General features: G+C 37.8%; 2 protein-coding genes across 2 annotated transcripts; both read left to right on the forward strand.

Moving 5' to 3' along the window:
* The first annotated feature begins 376 nt into the window (after positions 1-376).
* LOC127424204 (CCN family member 1-like) lies at positions 377-8109 on the forward strand. Its single transcript, XM_051669183.1, has 5 exons — positions 377-667; positions 1772-1985; positions 3602-3937; positions 4252-4451; positions 6261-8109. Exons 1-5 carry the CDS (start codon positions 593-595, stop codon positions 6561-6563), a joined length of 1128 nt encoding a protein of 375 aa, XP_051525143.1. The 5' UTR covers positions 377-592; the 3' UTR covers positions 6564-8109.
* Positions 8110-16971: 8862 nt separating this feature from the next.
* On the forward strand, positions 16972-26649 carry LOC127424188 (LIM domain transcription factor LMO4.1-like). The gene is made up of 5 exons (XM_051669157.1): positions 16972-17287; positions 18833-19055; positions 21504-21600; positions 22494-22643; positions 25693-26649. Exons 2-5 carry the CDS (start codon positions 18841-18843, stop codon positions 25699-25701), a joined length of 471 nt encoding a protein of 156 aa, XP_051525117.1. The 5' UTR covers positions 16972-17287; positions 18833-18840; the 3' UTR covers positions 25702-26649.
* The last annotated feature ends 776 nt before the right edge of the window (positions 26650-27425 follow it).

Consider the following 27425-nt stretch of genomic DNA (forward strand, 5'->3'; position numbering starts at 1 on the left):
GGAACTGACTTCATACATTCATTTAAAATCACCTTGACGCCAGTTGCTTAAGTAATTGCAAAAAAAAAAAAAAAAAAAAAAAAAAGATTTTTAAGTGTGTCTAAAGTGTCCAAAAGTGTCCAAATAGTTTTTGTGTTTTCTTTTTTGCATTCACACCCTAGTCTCAAGAGCCTCAGCTGCACAAGTACCCTGATCCTTGTTGATGTCAGAGGACCTGCCTCCCTCCCTCTCTCTCTCTCTCTCTCTCTCTCTCTCTCTCTCTCATTCTCTCTCTCTCTCTCTCTCTCTCTCTCTCTCTCTCTCTCTCTCTCTCTCTCTCTCTCTATAAGGTGACCTGCCTCTGTGGAAATCCTCTGTAAGACTGACGAGGGGTCTGGGATATGAGCCTTACCAGACGTTTTAGTTTAGTAACTAGTCAGACTGATGTGCACTGTGATTTCACTAGTCTTGGATCACTAAATAAATTGACAAACAGTTGGAAGACACTGTATGTGACACCTTCTGAGATCTGTGGACTCATTGGAGAAACCTGATTTTTGCATTAAGGATCTTTTTTTACATTTTATATATTAATTTTTGGGAAAGTTTGGAAATGCATTCTGACAGGAATCTAAGGACAGCTATTTGCATCATCTTCTTTTTTATTGTCTACTCAGCAGAAGCAGAGGTAAATTGATTTGACCCACTATGCACACAGACATTGCAGAAGAAATCCAATCATATCTGACAGATTTTTTCTCTTTTTAAAATTACAAAAAGTTTATTAACACATGTTGTGAGTTAAAGTCAACTAATCACACTACATTTATGCATTGGTCAGTCACTTTTATCCAAAGCGACTTAAAATGCATTCAAAGCTGTACATTTTATTTGTATACTGTACATGTTCCATGGGAAACTGAACCCATTACCTTGGCATCAGTTAAGCTACAGGAACAAAAGAGCTCCTGCTTGAAACTTGTACCTGATGTACTGTATGTTTAATTATGGCTGTTGTTGTACAGATGTTCCCAATTCATTTGTGAAATTGTATTAATCATAAACAATGTACCAGTGTTATCTGAGATATTTTAATCCATTTTCTACCCAAACATTCATGAAACTGCATGGTTTGTACTATTGATGTCAATTTATTCAGTCTCATCAACATATTAAGATTAACCACACTATAAAAAGTTGTTACTTGCAAATTGTTGGTGTAGCCTTATGTTTTCAGGTTCATTCAGTAGTTAAAGAATATTTTTTACTTGAATACAACCAGTAAATTTAGATGTTACCACATGAGACACATTTTTAGTTTAATTTTATTTTTCAGTACAGCCTGTTAAAATGTGCTTCATGTTGTAACATCTAGATTAAGTGGTTTCATTCAAGTCAAAAATATTATTTAATATGACTGAATCAACCTAAATGCATTAGGTAACTTCAACAAAATCATTTTAGGGTCAGAGAAGGTCAATAGCTCCTTAATGTAATAACTGCTTAATTCAACATTTTTTTTTTTTTTTTTTTTTTTACAGTGTATTAATTAACTTTTTTAAAGTTTTTAATTCAAATTGAAAGTCACATTTTCAACATAGACACCTAAGTCAGTGTATTTGTAAACACACACTGTAACTCACTCTTATAAACTTACAGAAACATTGGCCTGACAACTCCCACCTACACTGTGAAAGCCATTCCTGTGTGACTCCTCATTTTATTTAATAGAGTGAAGGGTTTGCGTGCTCTTCTCTCATCGCTCTGATCTTCCCCTGCTGTTGTTCGCCAGGTGGCCAGAGGCTGTTCTCACCCATGCTCATGCCCTCCGTCTCCACCCTCTTGCTCTGTTGGTGTGAGTTGGGTGTTGGATGAGTGTGGTTGCTGTAAGGTGTGTGCCCAACAGTTTAACCAAGATTGCGGCCTTGACCGTCCTTGTGACCACATCAAGGGCCTGCGCTGCCACCTAGGGGCTGGAGGGGACCCTCAGCGTGGTCTCTGTAGAGGTAAGAAATACACAGTGGACAGAGACTGCTCTGCTTAAAGAATAATGTGTTAATGGGTGTTAACGCATTCTGTTCGGTGAAACTTTTCTGTCCCCTAGTATGATTTTAAAGAAAAATATTGAAAAACAATCAATCATTCTAGTTTAAAGGATAGACTATATATTTTTAATAGTGTCTCTTTACTTACTTTTTCTTCATTTTAAAGAGTTTAAAAAGTCACATTTGCTAGACGTTCTCTATTTTGGACTTTTCAACCTTCCCCTATTTAATAAATGTAGAAAAAGTGTAGAAATCAAGACAATTATTTTGCATTTTACCTATGAACTTACAAAAAGCATATTTTTAAATAATTTGGTATTTATGAGTTCAATTTTGTATTTCTTTAAATAATAAAGAATCACTGTTTCTAATCCTGCTGTCAATACTGTCATGCCAAGGAGTACAGAGTTTCCCCAAACATTTTAACAGGTGTTTCTTCAACTTTGGGCACTTTTAGCTTTGTGAATTTCTAGAGAGCAACATCATGTTAAAACATCTCACTTGTTTATTTAATTTTGCTACTAACTATGTCCAACAGTGAATGTACATGCATGACAGGGGATTGATGTCATTTTTTTTTTTTTTTCCACCACAGTGTCATTTTTCTGCACATCTCAAATTCTGCATTGTATTTAATAGGATTCTGTGGTGGAAATGACTGTGATGGAATTCTTTTTTTTTTTTTTCTTTTTTTTTTAAGTTTTATAAAATTGAATTTTAAAATAAATTGACCCAATCTTTTGTCTTGCTAAGGTTCGTTTTATATATAACATTTTATGTATCTTAAAGCCACACAATTAAACATTTGTACACTTTTTGCATAATTTGGCAAAATTACAGCTTGATGGGAAACTACAACCAAATAAAAATATTCTGCTCAGTTCACAAGTCACATTTACATTGATTTTTCTTTGTTTTCATCAGACTTGACTTGTCTCATATTTCATCTCAAGCATGTACTTGGTGAACAAGTACACTAACTTTTGGAAAAATAAACTTTATTAGGGGCAAAATTGTTTGGTGTTGTGTGACAGTCGTGATTAAATAAAACTGATAGAAATCATTTTCAAAATTCATTATTGAAATGGTTTATGTTTATTTCACTTACTGATTAAATTTTCATAATTAAAGTCTGGGACAATGCTAAAACAGTAAAATCTATTCATAAAAGGCATTTGAAAAGTACATAAATAAATATAAAATTAAATTAAACTTAAATAAAGTTAAATATATTTATAAGTCAGTTTTAATGTGACCATCATATGACAAAAAAGGAAAAATATTAAATCTGTTCATTTTAATAATTTATTTCATGACATGATGATTTTTAATGATTTTTGAAATATTGAAAATTGCCACTAACTGAAGAATCAGCCTACTTTGCAGAATATTCTGATTTTGAAAAATCATTTTGGTGTTTAATCTGGCACTGGTAAAGCTAATATGGCAGTTACATTATTTTTTAAGGCTGGGGATTTCAGTACATTAAATAATATGCTATGTACAGATTTACGATCAGGCTCTTTATAGAATTAATGACTAAAAAGCTCATGTGCTTGTGTGTCTCAATCTCTCAGCTGATGCACAGGGACGTCCGTGTGAGTTTGGAGGCCATGTGTATCAGCATGGGGAGGATTTCCAGCCCAGCTGTCAGCACCAGTGCAGCTGTATGGATGGTGTGGTGGGCTGTATGCCTCTGTGCCCACACAACATCCCTCTGCTCAGCAGACATTGTGCCAATCCACGTTTGGAGACCCTGCCGGGTCGCTGTTGTGAGGAGTGGGTGTGTGATGATGATAACAGCATCAGAGAAGACCCACCAGACCACCGGCCTCATCACCACCCAATCAACCACATTAACAAACTCTTACAGAATCCAAACAGCTTTCAGTCAAGAAGGGGTAACTATCAAGGTATGTGCTTTTCTACTGCTGTTCTTAATCTAATTTTATTAGTGGTGAGCATCCCGACCAGCCCGACACAGCAACACTGGCTTAACTAATGGCAGAAGTTTGGACGGGACTATCTGTTTGGGCAGCCATTGGCAGATGGGTGGAGTGTTTGGGAAACCTGTTTGAAAAAAAATATTTTTTTTAAATTCCGTTTGGTAACATTAGTGGTACAGAAATTCCACACTTCACTTTTGAAATCTAGTGTAAAAATGTTGTGTTTAATGAATTGCAAGTTCTCTGTTATTTATGGTTTTCCCTTCTCATTTACCCTTCAGAGTGGGCATCCTTGCCAATGTCTCAGGTTCCTTTCCCGTCCTCTGAATGTTTCCCACAGACCACTGACTGGTCAGAATGCTCCACCTCCTGTGGGTTTGGCATCTCAAGTCGTGTGACAAATAGTAATGCAGAGTGCAAACTTGTTAGAGAGACACGCCTTTGTCAGATCCGAGAATGTGATATCACTCCAGCTATGAAGGTGAGATATTTTGAAATGCGTATACATCCAAATATATCTAATGTATGTTCATTTCAGTTGTGTAGTTCATTTGTACACCCAGAACATATTAGAGTGTGTTTATACTGCGAAATAAATGTCAATTATAAATATACTGTTGTTTATTTAATGATGAAAAGTATTGATAAAATTAGTTAAATCTAAATAAAAAAAATTTTTTTTTAACCTAATACTTGGATGTGCTATACATTTGAATCCAAAACTCTATTGAAATTAGTTGAGCCTCCCACACACTTAGCATGAGGAGTGCTATTTGTATGGCACATGTGGAGTATTACAAACCCATCGCGTACTGTATGTAGTTCGATGATGATGCTGCCTTAAGGCCACAGCACATTCATGGCAAAGTGCTTCTCCATTCTTCTCTCAGAGCCAAAAAGATGTTCTAAACAGCTGAGCAACGATCTATTGTTTGCAAACATTCAGAAACTGGCCACACTGCAGGGGGAGGAGGGAGGCGTTTAGAGGTACATTTAAATATGAGTGTTATCAATGCCTTCATGCCTCATTCTAAGAGTAGAATTCACATGAGACCAGTAAAAGAAGCTCAGTGAGGGGGCCTGGGTATCTCAGCGAGTATTGACGCTGACTATCACCCCTGGAGTCACGAGTTCAAATCCAGGGTGTGCTGATGACTCCAGCCAGGTCTCCTAAGCAACCAAATTGGCCCGGTTGCTAGGGAGGGTAGAGTCACATGGGGTAACCTCCTCGTGGTCACGATTAGTGGTTCTCACTCTTAATGGGGCGAGTGGTAAGATGTGTACGGATCGCGGAGAGCAGCATGAGCCTCCACTTGCTGTGAGTCTCCGTGGTGTCATGCACAACGAGCCACATGATAAGATGCGTGGATTGACTGTCTCAGAAGTGGAGGCAACTGAGACTTGTCCTCCGCCATCCGGATTGAGGTGAGTAATCGCACCACCACAAGGACCTAGTAAGTAGTGGGAATTGGGCATGCCAAATTGGGGAGAAAAGGTGATAAATTATTATTATTTTTTTTAATTTAGCTCTTTTAAGGACTCAATGATGATTTACAGTAATATACAGTATATGCAGATAATGTGTAATTTATAATGTTTACCTTTTGCGTTTACGGCGCTAATGAGCTAATGCGCTAAAACACTATACGTGGCCATAATATGAACTGGTTACACTCTGTTATTGTAATTTATGAAGGCAATAATGCTACTGAAAACATTGGTGTGTAAAAGAGTGTTAATGGGTAGAATACAGACAAAAGAATGATGACAGGCATGTCTTACTTTGGGCAGATGTGTGAATGCCACTTAAGAGTATTTAAGTAGATTTGATTCCTTTTGTAGACTAATTTAAAAAAGACATGTTTTTGGAAAATGCCTCTGGGTGAACATGTTGACGAATCTTAACTGAATGGACAGGAATAAGTGGTTGGCCTCAAAGTACTGTAGGTGGAGCTCCAGGTCACACCGATGATGTGGACCTATGGCAACAAGACGGTGTTTAGCAGCCGGTACAAAGTTTTCCTAATAGTTCTCACTGGTGAGCTGTTACGAACCACTGAAATGAACTCAAAAACACCTTATTTTTGGCCAGATTTTGTTCTAAATGACGTCACACCCATTTGTTCTTCGATTTCGTATGAAGTGTGCCATGGCCCTTAGAAAGAAAGCTAACTATGTAGACAGTTGACAGCAAGGCAGTTCACTAAGTTTGGAAAAGAGTTTTTGTCTGTAGTTAATACTGTTATTAATCAATAATATACTTTTTTTTTTTGCTTTTTATGTCATGAAGAAAGGAAAGAAGTGTCGACGGGCTGTGCGGTCTCGGGAACTGGAGCAGATAACATTTGCTGGCTGCACTACAGTTCGCCGCCACCGTCCTCGTACGTGTGGCTCGTGCATTGACGGCAGGTGCTGTCAGCCATCGGTAACCCGCACAGTGCGCCTGCGATTCCACTGCTCAGACGGAGAGAACGTGATGCGAAATGTCATGTGGATTCAGCGTTGCCGTTGCAGCAAACGCTACTGTGGACGTCAGAGAGATCGCTCACCCACTGTGAGCCTTCACAATGACATACACACCTTCTCTCAATGAGCAAACACACACATATCTTCAACCCTCATCACTTTACCAATACCCACACTCAAACACAGACATATATCGATCACCATCATTCCACAGTGGCTAAAACTCACTTTAGACTCTGAAAGGATGTTTCCATTCTCTGAGAAGGTTTCTAAACTAAAAAGTAGTGAACTGGACTGGACTAAGCTACTGTTTATCAGAGGTCTTTCACCATTATCTCCAAACACTTCAGCAATCCATCTCAGTTCCAAAAATCTGTTTTAGTTTTGTACATAGAACATGTTTTGCACATTAAATGTTTCTCAGTTGCTATGGCCTGCAGGCCCTGTGCTAGTGTTTAAAGGTGAATCTCATGAGGTCACATTTCACAGCCTTAAAAACAAAATAAGGAAATATGTTTTGCTTAATAAAGAAAATGAAGCATATTTTAAGGACCATTAAGGACAATTAGGCACATTTTAACACAGTTTGTCATTACAACAACGTAAAAAAAAAAAATTCTGAATACCGTAATTTGGCCGGATGTTTTATTTTTGAGTTTTGTAGTAATACCCATTATTGTCTTATAAATACAGTAGTTCACAGTCTAAATAATACATTATTGTTTGTTTTTTTCATTACCGTAATGAGAATGAGATTTTACTTTTGCATTACGGTAATGATTACATGAGCAAAATGTGCTTGATTGTCAAAATATCTTAATTGTGCTAAAATGGTGATTTCTTATTGCTTTTTTTAAATTATTATTTTGGATTGAAATAAGACCTGCATATGTTCTTGACTGGTTTTGAGAGATTCACTCAATAGTCCAATGCAATTATCCAGATCTTGTGTTATGGCTGTTATACAGAAGTGTCTTCAAATGTGCCTGAACACTGTTAAATATCATTAACCCATGACTTCGATCTTTCCATTAGATTTATTTATTCTGATATTTTTAGATTTAAAGAGTTCTATTGTATCTTGAAGGATAAGTGAATTTATTTTGCTTTACATGAACAACTTCCTGTCATTGTCGACGGGTAAGAGAATGCACTAGTTTGCTGTGAAGAGGGAGGTGATATTTTGTATCAGACATTATGTTGCAACATTTAGCATCATGAACTGGGTTACCAGTTCAAGTGATAAAATGAATATGAAATAATATGATAATTTACTATTATAAAACATTTTGCTTTTAAACTTATATTTCTGTGCATTTGTAATACTGCTGAGTTTATTTTTTTTTCTTTCTTATATTTAGGTGTACAAATGTTTTTCACAGGTGTGGGCTCAAAGCATGACAGAGACAGAATGTTTTAGCAGGTGTGTCTGAGTGTATACATATGAAAGCAAAGACCATTGGACCTATGAGCTTACTGTTTTGTAAAGTGTACAGGCTTCACTATAGGTGGAGTGACTTTTTTGAGACTGCTTCATTTTTCGGGGCATACTTTAAATTCTTCTACATGCTCTCTTAAATAGGAGTGAACAACTATTGTATATTTGTTATGATATGTGATATAAATTACTTTGCTGATCAGTTTGTGTAAGAAAAAAATTATATAAAAATATTTCAGAAACAATGCAGCTTTGTGTCATTTATGTATAACTGACTTTTTGCCTTAAAGAAAATCTTCACCTAAAAATGTGCACTCGCCAAGTTTAAATATGCAGAAGTGCAAATGAAATTTGCAGTAAATAACAACAAACATGTCACAACAGGCTAATCCAATGGGCTAATCATATGGCCTGTTACAGTCAAAAGGGTTTTGAACAATATGAGGGCGAGTGAATGATGTAAATTCCATATTTGGGAGAGCCATCCCTTTAAACTTCTGCTTATGTGTGTCACAGAGAGAAAGAGACAAAGTAAGAGAAAGAATAACTGCAGGATTTGCTCTCAGCACACAGTATAGCTCTGCAATGCAAACATCTCAGCTGGCTCTCAAATTCCATACTCTCCTCTGCCAGACCTTCCTTCCTCCATATAGCCATATGCACATAGCCCACAGCCATCTCTTCAGACTTCACAGTTAAAGGATGCTAAAACTCAAATTGCAACTACAATGAGTCTGCAAATGACCACTAATTTAGAAGTTAGTATGTTCTTAAACATTAGTATGCTCACCCCAAAATTAAAATTCTGTAATCATTTACTCACCCTCATGTCATTCCAAACCCATGTGACTTGCTTTCTTCAGTGGGACACAAAAGAAGATGTTTTAATGAATATACGGTCCATCTTTTCAATGAAATTGCAGTTAATAGTGACTAATATTATAGCTTAAAAAGGACCCAAAAGTCTCATACAAGTAGGCCATGCAACTTATGCATCATGTTCCAAGTCTTCTAAGGACATCCGACAGGTTTTGGTGAGAATCAGTCAGTAAATTAAATCATTGATCAGCAAAAATCTTGATGTCCATATAGCATTTATGAGTGCAATGAGAGAAGCTTGTTCACAGGCTTGCGTGTTCATACGAGAACCTGTGCAACAAATCACTTTATCACGTGATCGACCATGACGCACCAAGTTTGAATATGTGGTAGCGCAATTGAGATTTGTAAACCAAATAACGACTCAAATATTCACCTTTAAACATTTTATTTATAAAAAATTTCATGACTTCAGAAGATTTTAAATACAGCACACAAATCATTGGGACTTCTTTTTTTGAAGTTTTGTGAGCTTGACAACCCATGGTCACTACATGCTTTGTTGTGTGGAAACGTCTCCTTTTATGTTCCATGGAAGAAAGGACAATGTGAGGGTACGGGTATAACAAAATAAAAGCTGCCATCAAGGATGTGCACTAATCTGTCTTTCTTTCTGATTTTGTTTTCTTGAAATGAAACCTCAGGGTTCATAGAACTGCCTATCATCGTCATGGCCACGAAGCATTTTATCACCACCATGACCACGACCACCCTTTCTGTATTTACGTCATCCCTGATGTAAAATGTGTCTATTTCTGGGATGTTTGCCCTAAGGGGCTCTCATTTCCCCAACTGAGACAAGAACAAGACTGTTCAACTTGTTTGTCAAGTTGGGGTTATTGATCTAGCTGAATCGTGTGTGGGCTTTGCTAGAAGCTATTGTAAACTGTAAGATGTGTCCTTTGACAACAAGTGCAAGAGAGAGAGAAAAGACTCCACTGTAGTAAAATCCATGACAATAAGGAAAATAGTAGTTAATAGATAATTTTCCATGTGTTTCATGTGACTCAGACAGTATAGGACACATATGTACTGTATGGAGAAATTTTCTGTTTATTTAGATTTATGCCCAGACTGATTTATGACAGTACTTCAGCTTCAGGACAGGGTGGACTGCATCTGTGGTGTTAGTGAGATTCATTATTAAGATCTCAGGTGGGCTTCCAGCCACCTCAGAACTCTCATGACCCTGCTCCACTGTGGTCCAGATCTCTCTATTGGGGCAATTTTTGCAGCTCTTCTCCACTTCCAGAAGCGTTTCTTTCTTCTTTCACCCCTTCTCTCTGTCAGCAACAGCAGTAGGATTGACACCGGCACGGTGATTTCGCTGATGTGTTGCTGCAGGTTTCTGGTGCGGTCAATGATGAGTCTCCATCACCAGATCGCGAACCTTATTCGCCTTTATGCTTCGGAAAACTAGCTGTCCCATGATAATCAGAATGGCAACTGCAATGATCAAACGCCAACTACACCCTCAGACAACGTAAAGTTATGCATATAATTACTGTTCCCAGAAGGAGGGAAATGAGGTACAACACATTATGTATGGGATATCGTCCTCACGTACACACAATGAAGACATCTCTATTCACGCCTGAAAGGCAATGGATGCATGGCAATGCCGGGTAGCCCCCCCTACCCAGCAAGTATATAAATACTGTTGTCTATGTCATACCCACCGCTCAAACAGGCTCTTCACCGTAGCTACCTCGTTTCCCTCCTTCTGGGAACAGTAGTTGTATGCATAACTTTACATTCCCATTCAGTCGGTTCACTTGGTACAACACATTATGTATGGGACCTATATTCAAGCCCCATGAAGCCAGAAAACACAGAACGGGATAAGTAAAAAAAAAGTTTGGTTGACTTACCGGGGTGAAAACATTCCTCTGATACAAGACAACACGTTTAAGCACTCAGATCCCAGCAGAAAGGACAGAATGAGCCATGAGTCTGCCATGACGTCCAAATGATAATGGCGTACAAAAGTGTGCAGTGAAGCCCAACTGGCCTCTGCACAAATATCCTCCACCGAGACCCCTTTGAACAGTGCCCACAAAGTCACCATGCCACGAGTTGAGTGCATGTGCACTCCCTTGGGCAGGTCCACACCTCTGCTGCTGTATGCCAAGGAAATAGCTTCCACAACCCAGTGAGAAAGTCATTGTTTAGACAACGCCCTACCACTAGCCGGGTTGGCAAAGCAAACAAACAGTTGATCGCACAAACGAAATGGACCAGTCCTGGACATGTAAATGCATAAAGCATGCACAGGACACAAAGCATACTATTGCCGTTGCTCATCAGAGGCGAAGGGAGGGGATGAAAAGGTTGTCAACTCAAAAGACATCGATCTGTATGACGCAAGCATGACTTTTGGAATATACGCTGCATTGGGGTGCAAAATCACTTTGTCATAACCCGGCACAAACTGAGTGCAGGATGGGTGCACTGACAGAGCATGTAAATCACTGACCTACTTAGCGGTCGCCAAAGCGAGAAGAAGCACAGTCTTGTAGGATAAATTGTTTACATCCACAGACTCTAACAGCTCAAACGGTGGATCACAAAGTGCAGAGACAGGTCCCAAGGGGGAACAACAGATTTAAATGCTGGTCTGAGGCACAGAGCACCTTTCAAAAAGCGAATAGATAAGGGGTGCGCTCCAGGTGAAGTGCCATTAATTCACTCATGATATGCTGAAATTGCAGCTAAATATACTTTCAGAGAAGAAAAAGAGCGGTCCTGATCAAACAATTATTGTAAGAATGTTAGAATGTGCACAATGCCACACTGATAGGGAATAATGTTCCTTTGAGGGCACCATAATTCAAAGGCACGCAATTTAAAGGAATAAACACTTCTCGTAGAGAGAGCTCTAGCACTTTGAAATGTAGCAACAACATTGGGTGGCAACCCTGTTGCAATTAAATTATCCCTATAAATGGGAAGGCCCACAGAACCCACAATTCCGACCGAGGATGCAGAATCTCCCCGCTCGCATGGATGAGGAGATCTGCGCATAATGAAAGACACTAAGGCTCTCCTATCAGAAGGCTGATGATGCCTGGATACAATGTTTTCGACGGCCAAGGAGGGGCTATGAGAATTAGTGATAAACCCTCCTGAAGCACTCTGTCCAGTGTGGGCTGAATCAGCTCCACTGGGGGTAATTCATACAGAAGAGTTTTGGGCCACTGATGTGCAAAAGCGCCTATTCCCAGGGGAGCACAATGATCTATTATGGAGTAGAACATGTGACAATGTGCATTTTCTCGCGATGCGAAGAGATCTACGTTGGCCTTGCCTAACCGATCCCATATCTGAGAAACCACCTCTGAGTGAATGCGCCATTCCCTGACATGGGGTCCTCCCCTGGAGAGGAGATCTGCCCCTACGTTCGTGTGACCCCGCACATGTGTCGCTCTGAGAGATAGCAGATGTATGTCGCACCAAATCAAAAGTGTGCATGACGGTCGTAACAGACTGTGGGACTGCGTCCTGACTTGTCTGTTTATATATGACATATAAAACATGATGGCCTCTCAGTATGGAGAGAAAATGCTTGGGGGCTAGAAAAACAGCCAGTAACTCCAAATAGTTTATGTGGAGAGTTGCTTGTGTGTCTGACCACACCCCTCTCACTGTAACTCCGTTGCACATGGCTCTCCAAGTAATGATGCGTCTGACGTCACTGTTAGGCAAAAGAGAATCCTGCCCAGGGGAACCCCTTGCGTGAGCAAGAGGGAATCCCTCCATGACATCAGAGCATTCAGGCACGGAGTCACATCCACCATTCTGTGAGCGTGACAGAATGCACACAGACGAATGGACAGATTCCAGCGCTGTAAATCCCGCATCAACAGAAGGCCCCATTTGACTACCGATATCACAGAGGCCATCAGTCTGAACAAGCACTAAAACATGCGATAGCGCAGTTTGTTGCCCAGCTGAAACAGAGAAAGACAGTTGTGAAACGTAGCCACTCTCTGTCGTAACAGATAAGCTCTGTTGCAAGTGGAGTCAGGCTCCAGAAACATTATCTGTTGGCAGGGAAATAGAACACTCTTTTTGTGATTTATAGAAAATCCCAAAACCTGTATGTGTTGAGCACTTGTGTGGGACAAAGCCTGTTCCCTCCTCTCCGCTGCTATGAGCCAGAACCTTGGCAGAACACTTTTTATTAAACATTCTGGAGAGGGTGTTTGGAAACAAGTGCTTGTGAGACACATAAGAAATGCAAACACGCTTGGCAGGCAATGTCACAAAAGGTGGGGCTGCCCTCTTTCGCAGCATCCTGCGTGCGAGAGGACCTAAATGAAAACTGTCCCGAACTGAAGGCCTCTCACACAAAAACCCGAGCCAGGGCTGCAGTTTACTTGCCTTCACAGAGGAAGAGCCATTCTGAGCTGCCAGATGACATCACCAAAAAGGCCTGACAGGGAAATTGGAGCACTCAAGTAAGCGTTACAATCTCCTTCAGGCAGAGTCATGAGCGTTTACCAAAGGTGAATGTGGTCGGCTGTAGTTCACTGAGTACTACCTCACAGTTCTCCCCAGCAGACATTTGTGAAGCTTGCATAAACGCAATGCCTGATAGGTCTGCAGCAAGGTGACAGAGCTCGGTGATCGAGCCACATGTGCCTGCGCAGTGTACACTAAGGACAGGGGCATATGCCATTGGACAGGGGCAAGATTTGGAAATTTTGTTAGGTTTTGGGCTGTTCATCTCAAACTGTTGAGATGATTCACAACCAAATGTTCTGTTTTGCGGCAAAAAAAATAAATAAAAAATCCATGAACATTGCCCAAGGGAGGAGGGTGAGCTCACGACCAAGGACCTTTAAACTGCCAGGAAATTTGCGCAGTACAGAAAAGTTAGTGGAAATTTGGTAAGCTCCGGGTATACACGTGCTGGGCTTAGCCACAACTACAACCATTGTGAGTGTGAGGTGTTCTCTCAGCATGATGAAGAGCTGAAGAAGGGTGGGTTATGATGCAGGCAACAGTATTAATATACCTGGATTCGCCGTGCGTCAGTTGCCTTTCAGGCATGAATAGAGGTGTCTTCAGTGTGTGAATGTGAGGGCGATATCCCATACATAATGTGTTGTACCAAGTGAACAGACTGAATGGGAACCACAAGAGATTCACACATTTCTGATGATTTCAACACACTCCAAAAAAGTTGAGGCAGTCAAGTGTTTACTACTGTGTAGCATCACGATTTCTTCTAATAACACTTATTAAGCATTTGGGCACTGAAGACACAAGTTTAAGTTCACCCATACCTCCATCCGTCCATCCATTCATCCCTCCATCTATCTAAATATCACCCCAAAAAGTAGTTGGACACTTGAAAATGTATAAATGCCATTACATCAAAATATTTTTTCAAATGCCATTTATTTTAAAGAAATATAGCACAAGCAAAATTAAAGTTGGAGGATGGGGGTTGCGGTGTCGTTGTTTCACTGTCCCTTTCTTCATAATGTGGCCCCCTTCTGCATATCGTGGCACCATTTCGCGGCACCCTTCAGCATATCACGGCTCCCTTTAGGCATATTGCGGCCGGCCCACTAGGAAAAGTCCCGGTTCTCTCGATGGCCAGTCTGCCTCTGTACCAATGTATTCTTTGAAGCACCTTGGAGTAACATGGTAATATGGTAATCATTCAGTACCGTAGTACACTGTAAAAAATTATTGGATCAATAAGTCTTGTCAACTTCTTTCAATTACTTAATTACTTTTCAATTACTTTAAGGTGTAGTTTCCACGAGTATCGTGTTTTGTCGTAACTAGCATATCACAGTACTGTATGTTATGCTGCATTTACACTGCAAAGTCTAATGTGTAGTTTCCATGTTTTGGCATCTATTTTTTGCACCATCAAAGCACGCAAGCACTCATCTGAACATGTGTGAACCTAAGTGTGCGCATAGAAAGCAGCCGCTTGTCAGACAGCGTGATCTGTACTCCGTACTACCGCTGGTACTGAAAATATACTGGTTTCGTTACATCTTTTTAATTTGAGTGTTTTTTAGTCAAGCGTGAGGAAGTGTAATTAAGCTTAAAAGATCGTGCCTGTGAGACTGCAGATTGCAAGATTTGTACTGAAAAAGGAGTTACATTTTGGTCTGTTCTTGCCAAAAACCGACCATACAGAATACAGCAAAAGAAGACATGCATTTAAGCACTTGAGTCGAATGGATTACCTTTATTCTGCTTTTATGTCCTTTTTAGAGCGTGAAAGTGTTGGACCCACTTGATTTGCATTGTGGATTTATTCAAATCATACCTCTATCAAAATATATTTGTTTGTGTTCCATGAAAGAAAGTTATTGAGTTTGAGATGAAATAATGGTGAGTAAATGATGAGAGAATGATCATTTTTGTGTGAACTATTCCTTTAACAGTGATGTTCAATCAGGCCAAGATTACATTGGTTATAGCAGAGTAATGGACTGAGAAACAGTCAGAATGCACCAGGTGCAACATGAAGAGCTGGTAAGGAAGGCTAACAGAGACATGTGAGTTTAGCATTGATCTGACAGAGGAACTAGAACTGTCGAAAACCTGAACACAGGGCCACAGGGTTAAAGGCTTGTGCACAAACAAGCTTGCGTGCTGCAAGGTGAATTGCACGAAACCTGTCAAGAACATGTCCAGGTCAAATTTCACCCCAGTAATCAAAATATGATATTTGTTTATTTATTTAAATAATTGATCTAACAGATGTTGGACGCATCTGGTCTCCTTGGCCCATCTACTTTGCGTTTGAAAACCAGTCATTCAAAATGAAACAACACTGCTCTCTAGTGGCATTCACAGGAACACAGTGATTTTTTTTTTTTACAGAGTGTTAACGAGGTGGGTTAGCCAAATAAGCATTTATGAATGTAACCTGTGAATGCGTAAAATTAGGGACATAAAAGTTAAAAGTAACAATTTTTGGAAATATCCATAGCAAAACGCTCTCTGCTTGTTACATGTAGAAGTAATGGGTTCATAATTCATATTTCTTTTTGTGTGGATCATTATCAGTGCTAGCCTGGACTTCAACCAAATTCTCAAGTGTTGTTTGTCAGTTGGAGCTCAATGTCAATAGTCATTAGGGAAAATAGAAATACAAAACGTATGCACATTTTAGTTTAACGTTTACTTAAGTAGGCTAAATAGGTTTTCTACATGGCTTTATTTGAGAATAATTTTTGACTGTTATCAGTTTGATTGCAGTTTTAAATAAAATAAAGAAATGGTATATATAATGGTATATATAATGGTATATATATATATATATATATATATATATATATATATATATATATATATATATATATATATACACACACATACATCCACACACATTATATATATATATATATATATATATATATATATATATATATATATATAGATAGATAGATAGATAGATAGATAGATAGATAGATAGATAGATATATATACAGTAATGTGCAAAAGTTTTAGGCACTTGTGAAATATGTTGCCTAGTGAGGATGTCTTCAAAAATAATGACATAATTAGCTTTCATCTATCACTGAATGTCATACAAAGTCTAGTAAACATAAAAAAAGCTAAATCAATATTTGTTTGGCCACATTTGCCTTTAAAACAGCACCAATTCTCCTAGATACATCTGGACACAGATTTTCTTGGTTGTTGGCAGATGGGATGTTCCAAGCTTCTTGGAGAATTCGCCACAGTTCTTCAATCTATTTAGGTTGTCTCAATTGCTTCTGTCTCTTTATGTAATCTCAGACTGACTCGATGTTCAGTGGGGGGCTCTTGTGGGGGCCATGACATCTGTTGCAGGGCTCCCTGTTCTTCTATTCTAATCTTTTCTATTTGCAAAAGTAATGTTTGGGAGTCTAACATTTATATTTCCTGCAGACACACTAAAGCTGAAGATATAAATAACCATCTTAAGACAAATGCTTTTGTGAAACATCTTATGTGCCTAAGATTTTGCACAGTACTGTGTGTGTATATATATATATATATATATATATATATATATATACACACACACACACACACATATATATATATTGACTTTAAGAAGGACGGAACTGACCAATAACTATAATGAATATTGATTGTCATATGCCACGCCTCTAATGTATCAAACCTATCGAGGTGAAGTGTATGGCTCCATTACGTCACACCAATGATGAGATAAAACAGACATGCGAGTCATTCCTTAGTATTCTTCATGCCATGCTTCTCTGTCTTGATGAACGTGCGTACGGAGTAATTTAACGTCTACAGTAACGATCTACAGTAGTGCTAATTTAACGTTAAAGCCACACATTCTTTCGGTCTGGAGTGGCGCACCAACGGAACAAATACTCTTTATATTCAGATACAGTTCGATCAGCATTGAGCAAAGCAGCGTTAATTAAACTGTGTTGCAGATTCACTTATAATGTGGGCGTGGAGGCGAGCGGTGTAAAGAGGAGGATAACTGGAACTTTATCAAGTCTAAACGCACTCGAGTCTGGAAGTTCTTCAAGGTGAGTAGACTTATTTCCGTTCACATACCCGAAAGTGCATTTATTATGCAAATATTAATATTAATGCAGGTTTATTATGTGACGTCCAAGCAGAGGATTTAAAGTTTAAAATGTTCTATGTATTTCCCTTAAATGGATACATGTTGTGGATTGATAGATTTCCACTGCTTTCTTGTGGGAAACATGGAGTGTTTTATAACAAGAGTTCACACTCATTTTTTTAGATGTTAAAGTCCATTTTTATATCAAGAAGCTTCCCGTGCTCTACTTAATGCATTTTCTTTGTGCAGACACACTGAAAGGAAATGCATTGAATTTGAATGTTTAATCTTGTTCATTGGTTCCACATGAATCAATTATGTTACATCAACATGTTTTTTCCTTTTGGTTTAGTTCATTAATTATATTTCAGAAAACATCATTCACATAATTTCAACATAATGGAATACATTTTTTTTTTTTTTAATGACCCAGTTAAGTAGCCTGAAATTGATTTTTTACGTGTCTTTAACATGATTAATTTAATCAGTTTTACAAATTATTTTTGTCTCACATTATTGATTTATGGTGTAAGGTTTTGCAAGCAAAAGGTATAAAAACATAAATATATATATATATATATATATATATATATATATATATATATATATATATATATATATATATATATATATATATTGCAGTGCCTACAATTGTTATAAGGGTTTTATTGAGGTATAATAAAGCATTAATGCACAACCATTTCCTGTGTCCTTATCATGCTTTCACTAAACACTCATAAATCCTTTTAAACTGCAGATAATAAAATAGTAGAAAATAAAGATACGCATTTACATTCCCTTGAACCGATGTCCTGAGTTATCCATAACACTATTAGTGGGCAGTTACTGTACTCTGGCGCTCCATTGGTAGCGTACTGTGTATACCTCTCCTTTATCAATGTACTGATGTCTTCACATGACTGTATATTATAGGTGTATTGAAGGATTATGCTGTACATTCAATTGTTTATTTTGCTCCACGGACACAAAATCCCAAGAATGTAACCAATGTGTTAACCAAAATGTTAAAGTTTGAGAAACATCATAAAAAAAAAAAAAAAAAAAATAAAAAAAATAAAAAAAACCAATATTGATTAATCACTACAAAATTTTGAGGGTAAAAAACCCTAGAAAAATGAGCAAGGGACTCAATCTCCAATTATAAAACGGCTTTATTTTAATGGGCCAAATACATAAAAAATCAACGCATATCGGCAGATAAACTGCCTTCACCAGGGCCTATTGTTTGAACTTTATTTTACATATTGTGTATAAATAATGTTAAAAGTGTCCTTATCAGTGTCTATGGTTGTTCGGCCCTTACGTGTACTTTGTCACCTGTTGTCCTGTGCTTTGTTACTTTTACATCATTTCCAAAAGGTTAGAAATCCTAATTACCCCGGTATTAAATTCAAATGAATTGCATCCCATATAGTTAGTTGTTTATGCTCACACATTGTCAGATTTTGATGTTCATTTGGTGTTCTCATTTGCCTCCTCACAGCCGTGGCTATGGTGAACAGCCAGGTTACAGGTGGAGCGTGTGTGTCCAGATCGTGCGCGGGCTGTGGGGGTCGTATTGCTGACCGCTTCCTGCTCTTCTCCATGGAGCGCTACTGGCACACACGCTGCCTCAAGTGCTCGTGCTGTCAAGCTCAGCTGGGAGAGATTGGAACAACCTGCTACAGCAAAGGAGGCATGATCCTCTGCAGAACAGACTACATCAGGTCAGACGCCACCTCTCAATGAGTTAAAGGGATAGTTCACCCAAAAATGAAAATTCTGTTTTTATTTACTCACAATCATGTCATTCCAGACCTATTTTTTTCCACACAATGAAATTGAGGGAGTGAGGCTGCTCCACAGAATAAAGAAAGTCATACGGGTTTGGAATGACATGAGGGAGAGTGAATGATGACAGAATGTTCATTTTTGGGTGAACTAACCAGCATAAAAATGCATTGGATCAGATCCATATATACAGTAGGGTTGTTTATATATAAGAAAAAGAAACCCAAAATCACCCAAAAATGAAAATTCATCATTAGCCCCCCCACCCCATATTGTTCCAAATCTGTCTTCTGTGGAACACAAAAGGAGAAATCTTAAAGTATGTACTAGTTGCTCTTTATCAACTATAATAAATGGACAATGGAGCTTTCAAGCTTCAAAAATCATGCAAAAGCACCATATAAGTATTATATGACTTGTGCGCCACATTCCAATTCTTCTGAAACCATACGATAGCTTTATGTGAGAAATTTAGGTCTTTATATTCTTTAGAGTACAAATGTGAGAATAATAACAATAACTACAGAATCATTTTTTGGGCAAACTATTCCTTTATAGGGTTCCCAGCAGTCATGGAAACAATATCAGGTCATTTGAACTGAAATTACTGTCTTTTCCAAGCCCAGAAAAGTCAGGAAGATTAATACAATCCTAAAAGTAATAAAAAACCCCAGATTCATTGAAATTTCTATAATGCATATAAAAAGTGTACTTGTAGTTATGCCTAGTTTTGAAATATTTAATTGGCTAGATATTGTCGCATTCAAATTGCAGGACATTTTTGTGTTACTGGAAAAAGTGTTAGAAATTAAGGGGGGCTCAGGGCAAAAATACCACCAAAATTCAAAATGTGGTGGCAAAAATAAAAGAAGCCCCTTTAATGAATGCCTTTTGTATATATTTGTAACAACTAATGTAGTTATACATATTCTATTCTAGACCTAGTTATACATATTATGACATAAAATTTGAGTTGATTTAATTTCATGGTTAAGAGGCAATATAATCTATCTAATTATTAAGAGGGAGAATTAGGTAAATCAATTTATTCAATTAAAGTACTGAAATGAAAGGAGGACACATGGTAAATTTTTTATGTTTAGAACAAAATATGCCCTCATATAAGTACAAAACGCCTTGAAAAATGAATGCAAGGGCAATTACTGCCCCTTAATGTAAAAGTTGATTTCTGACACTATTCTGGAGACATTTGTGCACTAAAAAGTAACTTAATACAGATTTACACCAGATATACAAATGGAAATCTGCCCCAGCTATCTCTACAAAATGATTTTTGAAAATCTTGATCCAGTTATCAAGAACGACTGAAAAAGTCTCAAGAAAAAAATCATCGGTCAAAAGTGTTGGAAGCTCTGTTGAGTAGTTGGCTAAATTTAGGAGCACAGTCCATTACAAACTACAAAACCGATCTTACATCTTTCACCCTAAAGCCTATGTGATACACCGGAAGAAACCAAACTTTTTCCTCCTGAATGAACTAAACACCCTAGACAAACGAAGCCTGCATTTATACTTTGCATGGCATCGTTGTTAATTAAATTTGTTGAGAAAATCGATTAAAGAAAGTCACGTCCAAACCACACCCATGATTAATTTTAACCAGTCATCAAAACTCTTTGAGTAGCTGAATTTTAGGTGATGTGCGCGAACAGGAGACATATGACCAAACGAACACCTTAGCAAAACAAAAACGTCAGTGCATTTAGTCATAATTTTTAAGTGAACTAAAGGAAGCTTTTTCATCAAGTATGAATTAGCCTTTAAAATTCCATGTGTGAAGTGATTTAGGTCTAACAACTAATAATTAGTGTTAAAAGTCATTTAACTCATACGCCCATATTTTTTTGTCACCTCACAAGACCTCTATATTAAGTAGTGACCACGTCCAAGACCTTAATCATTATAACATCGACTCAAGTCGATAATGAGTCTGTTTGAGGCAAGCGTCTCCACAGTCATTTACAATGCAAATAGCCCAGCCAAAGTTGTCTGTAGCTGTAGCTGTCATGCTATGCTGACAAGCATTTTGTTCTCGTGTTGATTTGCATTGGACTCATTTGTATCCGCCGGGTGCTGATGATGTCTGCAGATGCATTCTCGCATGCTCCCACAGAGAACATCAGAGACGCTGCGTGCTATCTCAGATACATCGCTCAGGATCATTTAATGTTAAGCCCGTTGTGTCGACACAGTGGGAGAAAACGCCGCCAAAGTGAAAGCTGCACTCTTGCACCAAAACAAAGTCAAGTTTCGATAGCATGTTTAATACTATTCTTATTCAAAAACAGAATGGTATGGAGATCAGTTTAATCAAGACAACACCACATGGTACTATTGTGTGAATTTGTGTTTTTGTGTTCTAGGTTGTTTGGGCACACAGGGGCTTGCAGTGCATGTGGTCAGTCCATTCCTGCCAGTGAAATGGTCATGCGGGCGCAGGGCAATGTCTACCACCTCAAGGTAACTTGCATATAAAAGCATTATAAAAAAATTTAAATACTTTTAGAATAATAGCTCAGCCAAAAAAAAAAAAAAAAAAAATCATTATTTACAAACCCCCCATTACTGTTATTTTCTTCAATGGAACAGAGTAGTAGACATTTTTAAAGAATCGTTATGCAGCTCTTGCCATACAATGACAGTATGTAGTGATCACACACTGTCAAGCTCCAAAACATACTAAAAACACCATAAAAGCACCATAAAAGAAGTCCATACGACTAGTGCATTGTATTCCAAGTCTGCTGAAGACAAGAAAGAGCTTTATGTGAGGAACAGGCTGAAATTTTAAAAATTATTCACTGATAATTCTGTCCTTCCCTTAAGTTTGCATCTATTTTAGTTAGTTTAAGTCTATTTGTTTGATTTTTATTGCAGCATACATGTTTCGGTGATGACAGAATGTTAAAATTTGGGTCAGTTGTTGTTTTAACATTTACAGCTCCATATCAGCTGAGAAACAATGCTTGTATGAGACTCCCACACATTTGGCTCTAAGGCACCTAAACAGCAGATGATCATTGGAGCTGAATCAAATGTGTGATTTTAGGGCAGGACAAAGCCTGCATTTATCACAGCACCTGATAATAGTGCTTTTTTTCTCCCCAAAGACAACTTTGTTCAGTGCTCATTTCTAAAGTGCTGAGCTCGTCTTTGTTTCACAAAGCTTAACTCATTAAAAAATCATTTTGAGCAATAAGAGGACACATTTGCCAAGGCATTGTTAGCCCAGACAAGCAGCTGTGCACACTTCAACAAAAACACATGACTGATATTTTGCCCTTAAAACATGGTTAAATGTATACATCATTCTTTGATCATTTTTAAATCCAATATCTCCTATCTGTTTCCAGTGCTTCTCCTGTGCAACGTGCAGAAACCAGCTGGTCCCCGGTGACCGATTCCACTATGTAAACGGCACCATATTTTGTGAACACGACCGACCAGGAGCCACACTCTTCAGTACACACCTGCAGAGTAGCCAAATGCTACCCGACCAGAAAGTGAGTTCACTTGTTGTTTTTTTTATTTTTACTGTTTAACCCTTAAACGTGTGGGTGTTTTGCTATATATTATTATTAGGGCTGTCACGATTACTCTATTTTATTCGATTACTCGATTAAAAAAAAATCCTCGATTACAAAATTGTCAAATCGACAAATCGAAAATAAGGAAGTGACGCAGTCCACGGACTTGGGTCCGAACACATTACGACAAGAGGTGTCAGCTGTGTGAAAGCACTTCACTTTAGATTTGTATAACAATGAAGTTGTCTGTTGACCTGAAAAACCATAACATCACTTCAGCAATGAAACAGCACTTGAAAAGGTGACATCCAGTTTTCACAGACACGCCATACACACGCGGTAAGTTCTCTGCTTGCAATTTGCGGTGCTGTGTGTCCAGATGCGCAAGAGAAGTCGAGCCCTTCATTGCTGCGTGGGACACAATCGTTTGCAATATACAACATAAAAAAAGTAATGAAAAAGACATCCGTCAATGAAAGTTACACACGCAGTGACGGATGCACAAACACTTTCTGTTCAATAAGTTCAACTGAATCCAGACGATTTAAAGTTATTTTCTGCAGATTGTGATTTGGGTTCCATTCTATGTATATTAATTACCATTTGAATGTAAATGTGATTTTCCTCCTCATGTACATTAGTTTTCGTGATGATTAAGTTTATAGTAGTTCGCAATGCCCCACTGATAAATATTATACAGTTTATGGCCAATGGAGGAATCCAGAGAACTTTATTTACTGAATAAAGCCGCAGGTCTGTATGCTGTCAGTCAAAGTGAAATTATTAACAATGTTTACTCAAGAAGGAACTGAATGTCCAGATGATTAAGGGCATTTTACACGGTATGTGGCAAGTGATAAGCTTTTGCAATTTGATATATTATATTATAGACCTGCTTTGGGTGTCTGTTGGCTTTAGGTATTGTTTGCACAATTGTTTTATTGTTGTTATTCAATCGTAGATTACATCAAAATTTAGGCTAATGAACATATTTTTGCCAAACATGACTTTACCTTGACAACTTTATGCAATTTTAGTTATTAAATAATTTTTCTGATTACTCGATTAATCATCAGAATAATCGCTAGATTACTCGATTACCAAAATAATTGATAGCGACAGCCCAAATTGTTAAAAATGTTTTAGCAACACTGCACAAATGGATCTACAAAATGCCCAGATAGTGCAAAATTTTTATTATACAATTCGAAAATAATATATATTCTATATTCTATTCTACCACCCCTGAAGTCACAAGTTCGAATCCAGGGCGTGCTGAGTGAGCAAAGGAAGTATATCACTGAACATTCTTGGATTTACTCAAAAAGTTTCACCAGTGATGCTGGCGATGCGCTCAACCAAACCAGAGAAGGTTAATGGTGGACATCCAAACTGAAAATTTTTTTACACTAAAGCTTCATGTCAAACCATTTTTTTGACCTCTTGGACTTTTTAATTTAAAAAAGAACCTCTGATGACAGCAAAAGCATGTGTTGACTGTAAGTTCCTCTCTTACTATTTAGAACGAACATGCGAGTGTTTACTAAATCAATATTTTATGATGTGAATACACTCCATTTAAAAATAAATATATTATTGTTCGCATAGACGTTAAAAGCGTCCTATTCTCATGTACTCATGGACGTGGATTATGATAATGAACATGCACGTCTATATACGGACGTTTGGAATTCACTAACATACACACATTTTACTAACAAATCTGGGGAATACGAAGCGTTCAAAAATCCAGCGAAAGGTTTTCGGGAAGCTCCATTTTACGTGTAAAGTTCTCCCAATTATTTCGTATAATTTATGAAATTTTCATAAATGAGGCCCATTGAGTTTAAATATACAAAATTTTGTACTGTTTAATACCATACTGTTCATGTGTTGTACTTGCTATAGTTTACTTCCATGTTGCTTCTTCATCAAATAGCAATGTCAAATGTATATCAAGTTAATCACCGAAACAACAGTGCCACCTGGAGCAACAAATAGCATGTGTAATATATTGTTCTGTTTCATGTGATGTCACTGTATGACCGCGCCGCCATGTTTATGACCAAAGTTCCATACATCTTCAATGTGCTGCGATATGGGATGCGACAAAAGCCTTCTTCAGGAGTTAAAATCAGAACAAACAGGATCATCACAGACGTTTTGTAATATTATGACCAAATCAGACCTGAAAACAACACAACACATTTGTAACTTCTGAATTAGGGATGTTTACAGTTTACAATGTTATCGGTCACACATCAGAGTCGGTGCCGTACGGAGATTAATCGTGGATAAAATATATTTAAATGTCCGCGAAAGTTCAATTTGGCAGTATTTGTGCTGTCTTCACACTTGTGCTTGTATGGAATCAAGAACAGTTTTTGATGTTTTCTTGATATCGTTTCATGGGTGTTTTTCCATTCACCGCCATTGTTTCCTCCCGCTGATGGTCACAAATAAGGTGGCTGCGAGGAAAAAGTGACATCACTGAAACAGGTCAATATGTGTACACGCAAATGGGATACTGATAATTCACCATCATTGCACAGAAAATTTACATGATGTAGTCATAATTTGAATATGAATATGGCACTCATTTGTCTTGCAATAAGTAGATATCCAGTGATAAGAAACGTTTATTGACATGAAATAATCATAAAAATATATATTTTACAGTAGTGGAAATATACAGTATATTGTGATGCGATTATGTATCACAATATATCTGTAACGTCCCTATATACATTTGGTAACTAAGCAATTCGGTTTTGAAATTGTTTTCATATTGGCTTTTTTTTTATTTTTTATTGTTACACTATTCAAAAGAGAAAGATAGAGGAATTCTAAAGAGGTGTAGGTTTAACTCCAAAAAATTGATGCATGATGGTGTAATGAGGTTCTGTAGCACTAATGACCCGAGTTATGCATTTAAGGGTTAAACAGACTATATTATTGCTTTTATCAGCTATAATACAACATGTAGATGGTGAACTTGCACTTTAACAAATCTTGTTTTCTGTAGGTTTGCTGAAGGGCCCCTCGTCTCCTTCGTCCCTTCCTTGTCCTCTCTATATTTACTTCCCCCTCAGAGGCCCTCCAGTGTCCTGCTCATCACAGCTCCTTCAGCACACACTCCTGCTCTGATGCACTTCCGTTTTTACAACTTACATTTACAGACCTGAATTTAAAGCTTCTGTATAGCCAGATATACTTTGGAAGAGAGTGAGTCTGTTCTGTAAGCATAATGGAACATTTCAATATATCAGCTTTCATATCAAACTCTTCTTGGCCAGCCTGGTGTTAAATGTGGTGGACTCTGCAGTATCTCTCATGATGATGACATACATTGTGGCATTTTTTCTCACCTCAACCCCGAAAACAGAAGTAACACATCTATTTTGTCACAGGATATCCTGCCTCTCTCACATCTAACCTCACAGAGCCGTTCTGCATTGTAAAGTCAACATGAAATGGTATTCACAACACATTTTTATTTTTGTAATCGGACATATTTCTGAGTAAAACATAATATTCCTGGGAATTCCTTTGGGAATTGATTGGATTGCAAAAAATAGTTTTTACAAACCAGAATGGAACCTGGTGGTTAAAGGGGAGGAGTTGAAAAAGTAAGAGGGATTTGTGAAGTCAGCCAAAAAAATCAAATAAACCAAACACTTTTAATGGGGACTTCAATAATGGGCGCTGATGAATTGCACAATAAAGACAAGGAACGTGCATAAAAAATAGGTATAGTAGGCATAGTAAATAGGTGATTTCATGTTGACTATAAGTCAAAATGTCGCAATTAAAAAATTTAATTACTGAAAATGTTTTTGTACATATTTTGGACATGGTTCAGGCTGTAGAATTGTAAATATGTGTTTTTATACCAGTAATCTCTGTGATGGTTGAATTATATGCTCAACCTGTGATGTCTATTTAAAGTGAAATTATCCAATAAATGGAAACTACAACAAAACCCAGCCATCAATAATTAATTTGTTGTACCTGTTTACGCATTTCATTGTGAATTGTTTATTACTATTTCCTGCTATTTATTAGCTTTGGTCTCAGTGGTGCTAACTTGATTACCCAAAGGGTTAGCATGAATAGGGCTTGAGCTCGGACCATTACGGAAGCAATTAAATGTGAGCGTAGAGTGTCTGAGTTCATTGTGAGTGCGGTATCTGCGCTGCTGTTGCACTGGGGAGCCTGAACTTTGCTCTGACCCCGTGTTTGAATTTAATAAGGACTAATCTGCCGCCTAGTTAATTAAGAGGCAGTCGCTCCTTTCCGTTCACTGCCTCAAAACAATCACACATGTTAAATGTTTACCATGTCGCAATTAAAGTACACAGCACAACTTTCTCGCCCCCTCTTTCTTCTCACAACCTCCTGCCCTTGAGGACGCTGCCTCTAAGATAGAGGCAAAAATAACTCATTTCAGTTTAGAGGCATTTAAGTATTTACATTGTAAAATAGTTCAGCTTTTCATGGAGCTTTTGCCCCTTCTTGCTCTTGATGGCAACATTAAATTCTAAAGGTTCGAAAGTTTATGAAGTTTTTCTATCCTTTTTTGGTTAAAAAAAAAAAAAAAAAAAGCTGCACTTTTACATTTTAGTGTGAATTTACAGGATGTAAATTTACACAATGTTTTTATTAATTGTATAATTAATTAAATTAATAAACTATATTTAAGCCTTTATTTAACAGCAATACGCTGATAACTATCATAGCGGTGCACAAACCGGTTAC

The sequence above is a fragment of the Myxocyprinus asiaticus genome, chromosome 33, assembly GCF_019703515.2.
Source record: "Myxocyprinus asiaticus isolate MX2 ecotype Aquarium Trade chromosome 33, UBuf_Myxa_2, whole genome shotgun sequence".
NCBI classification, from domain to species: Eukaryota; Metazoa; Chordata; class Actinopteri; order Cypriniformes; family Catostomidae; genus Myxocyprinus; species Myxocyprinus asiaticus.

Coding starts and splice junctions, on each gene's coding strand:
- LOC127424204 (XM_051669183.1), top strand. CDS start 593: ATGCATTCTGACAGGAATCTAAGGACAGCTATTTGCATCATCTTCTTT. Junction 668..1,771: donor TCTACTCAGCAGAAGCAGAG/GTAAATTGATTT, acceptor GTTGTTCGCCAG/GTGGCCAGAGGCTGTTCTCA. Junction 4,452..6,260: donor ATATCACTCCAGCTATGAAG/GTGAGATATTTT, acceptor TATGTCATGAAG/AAAGGAAAGAAGTGTCGACG.
- LOC127424188 (XM_051669157.1), top strand. CDS start 18,841: ATGGTGAACAGCCAGGTTACAGGTGGAGCGTGTGTGTCCAGATCGTGC. Junction 19,056..21,503: donor TGCAGAACAGACTACATCAG/GTCAGACGCCAC, acceptor TTTGTGTTCTAG/GTTGTTTGGGCACACAGGGG. Junction 21,601..22,493: donor GCAATGTCTACCACCTCAAG/GTAACTTGCATA, acceptor ATCTGTTTCCAG/TGCTTCTCCTGTGCAACGTG.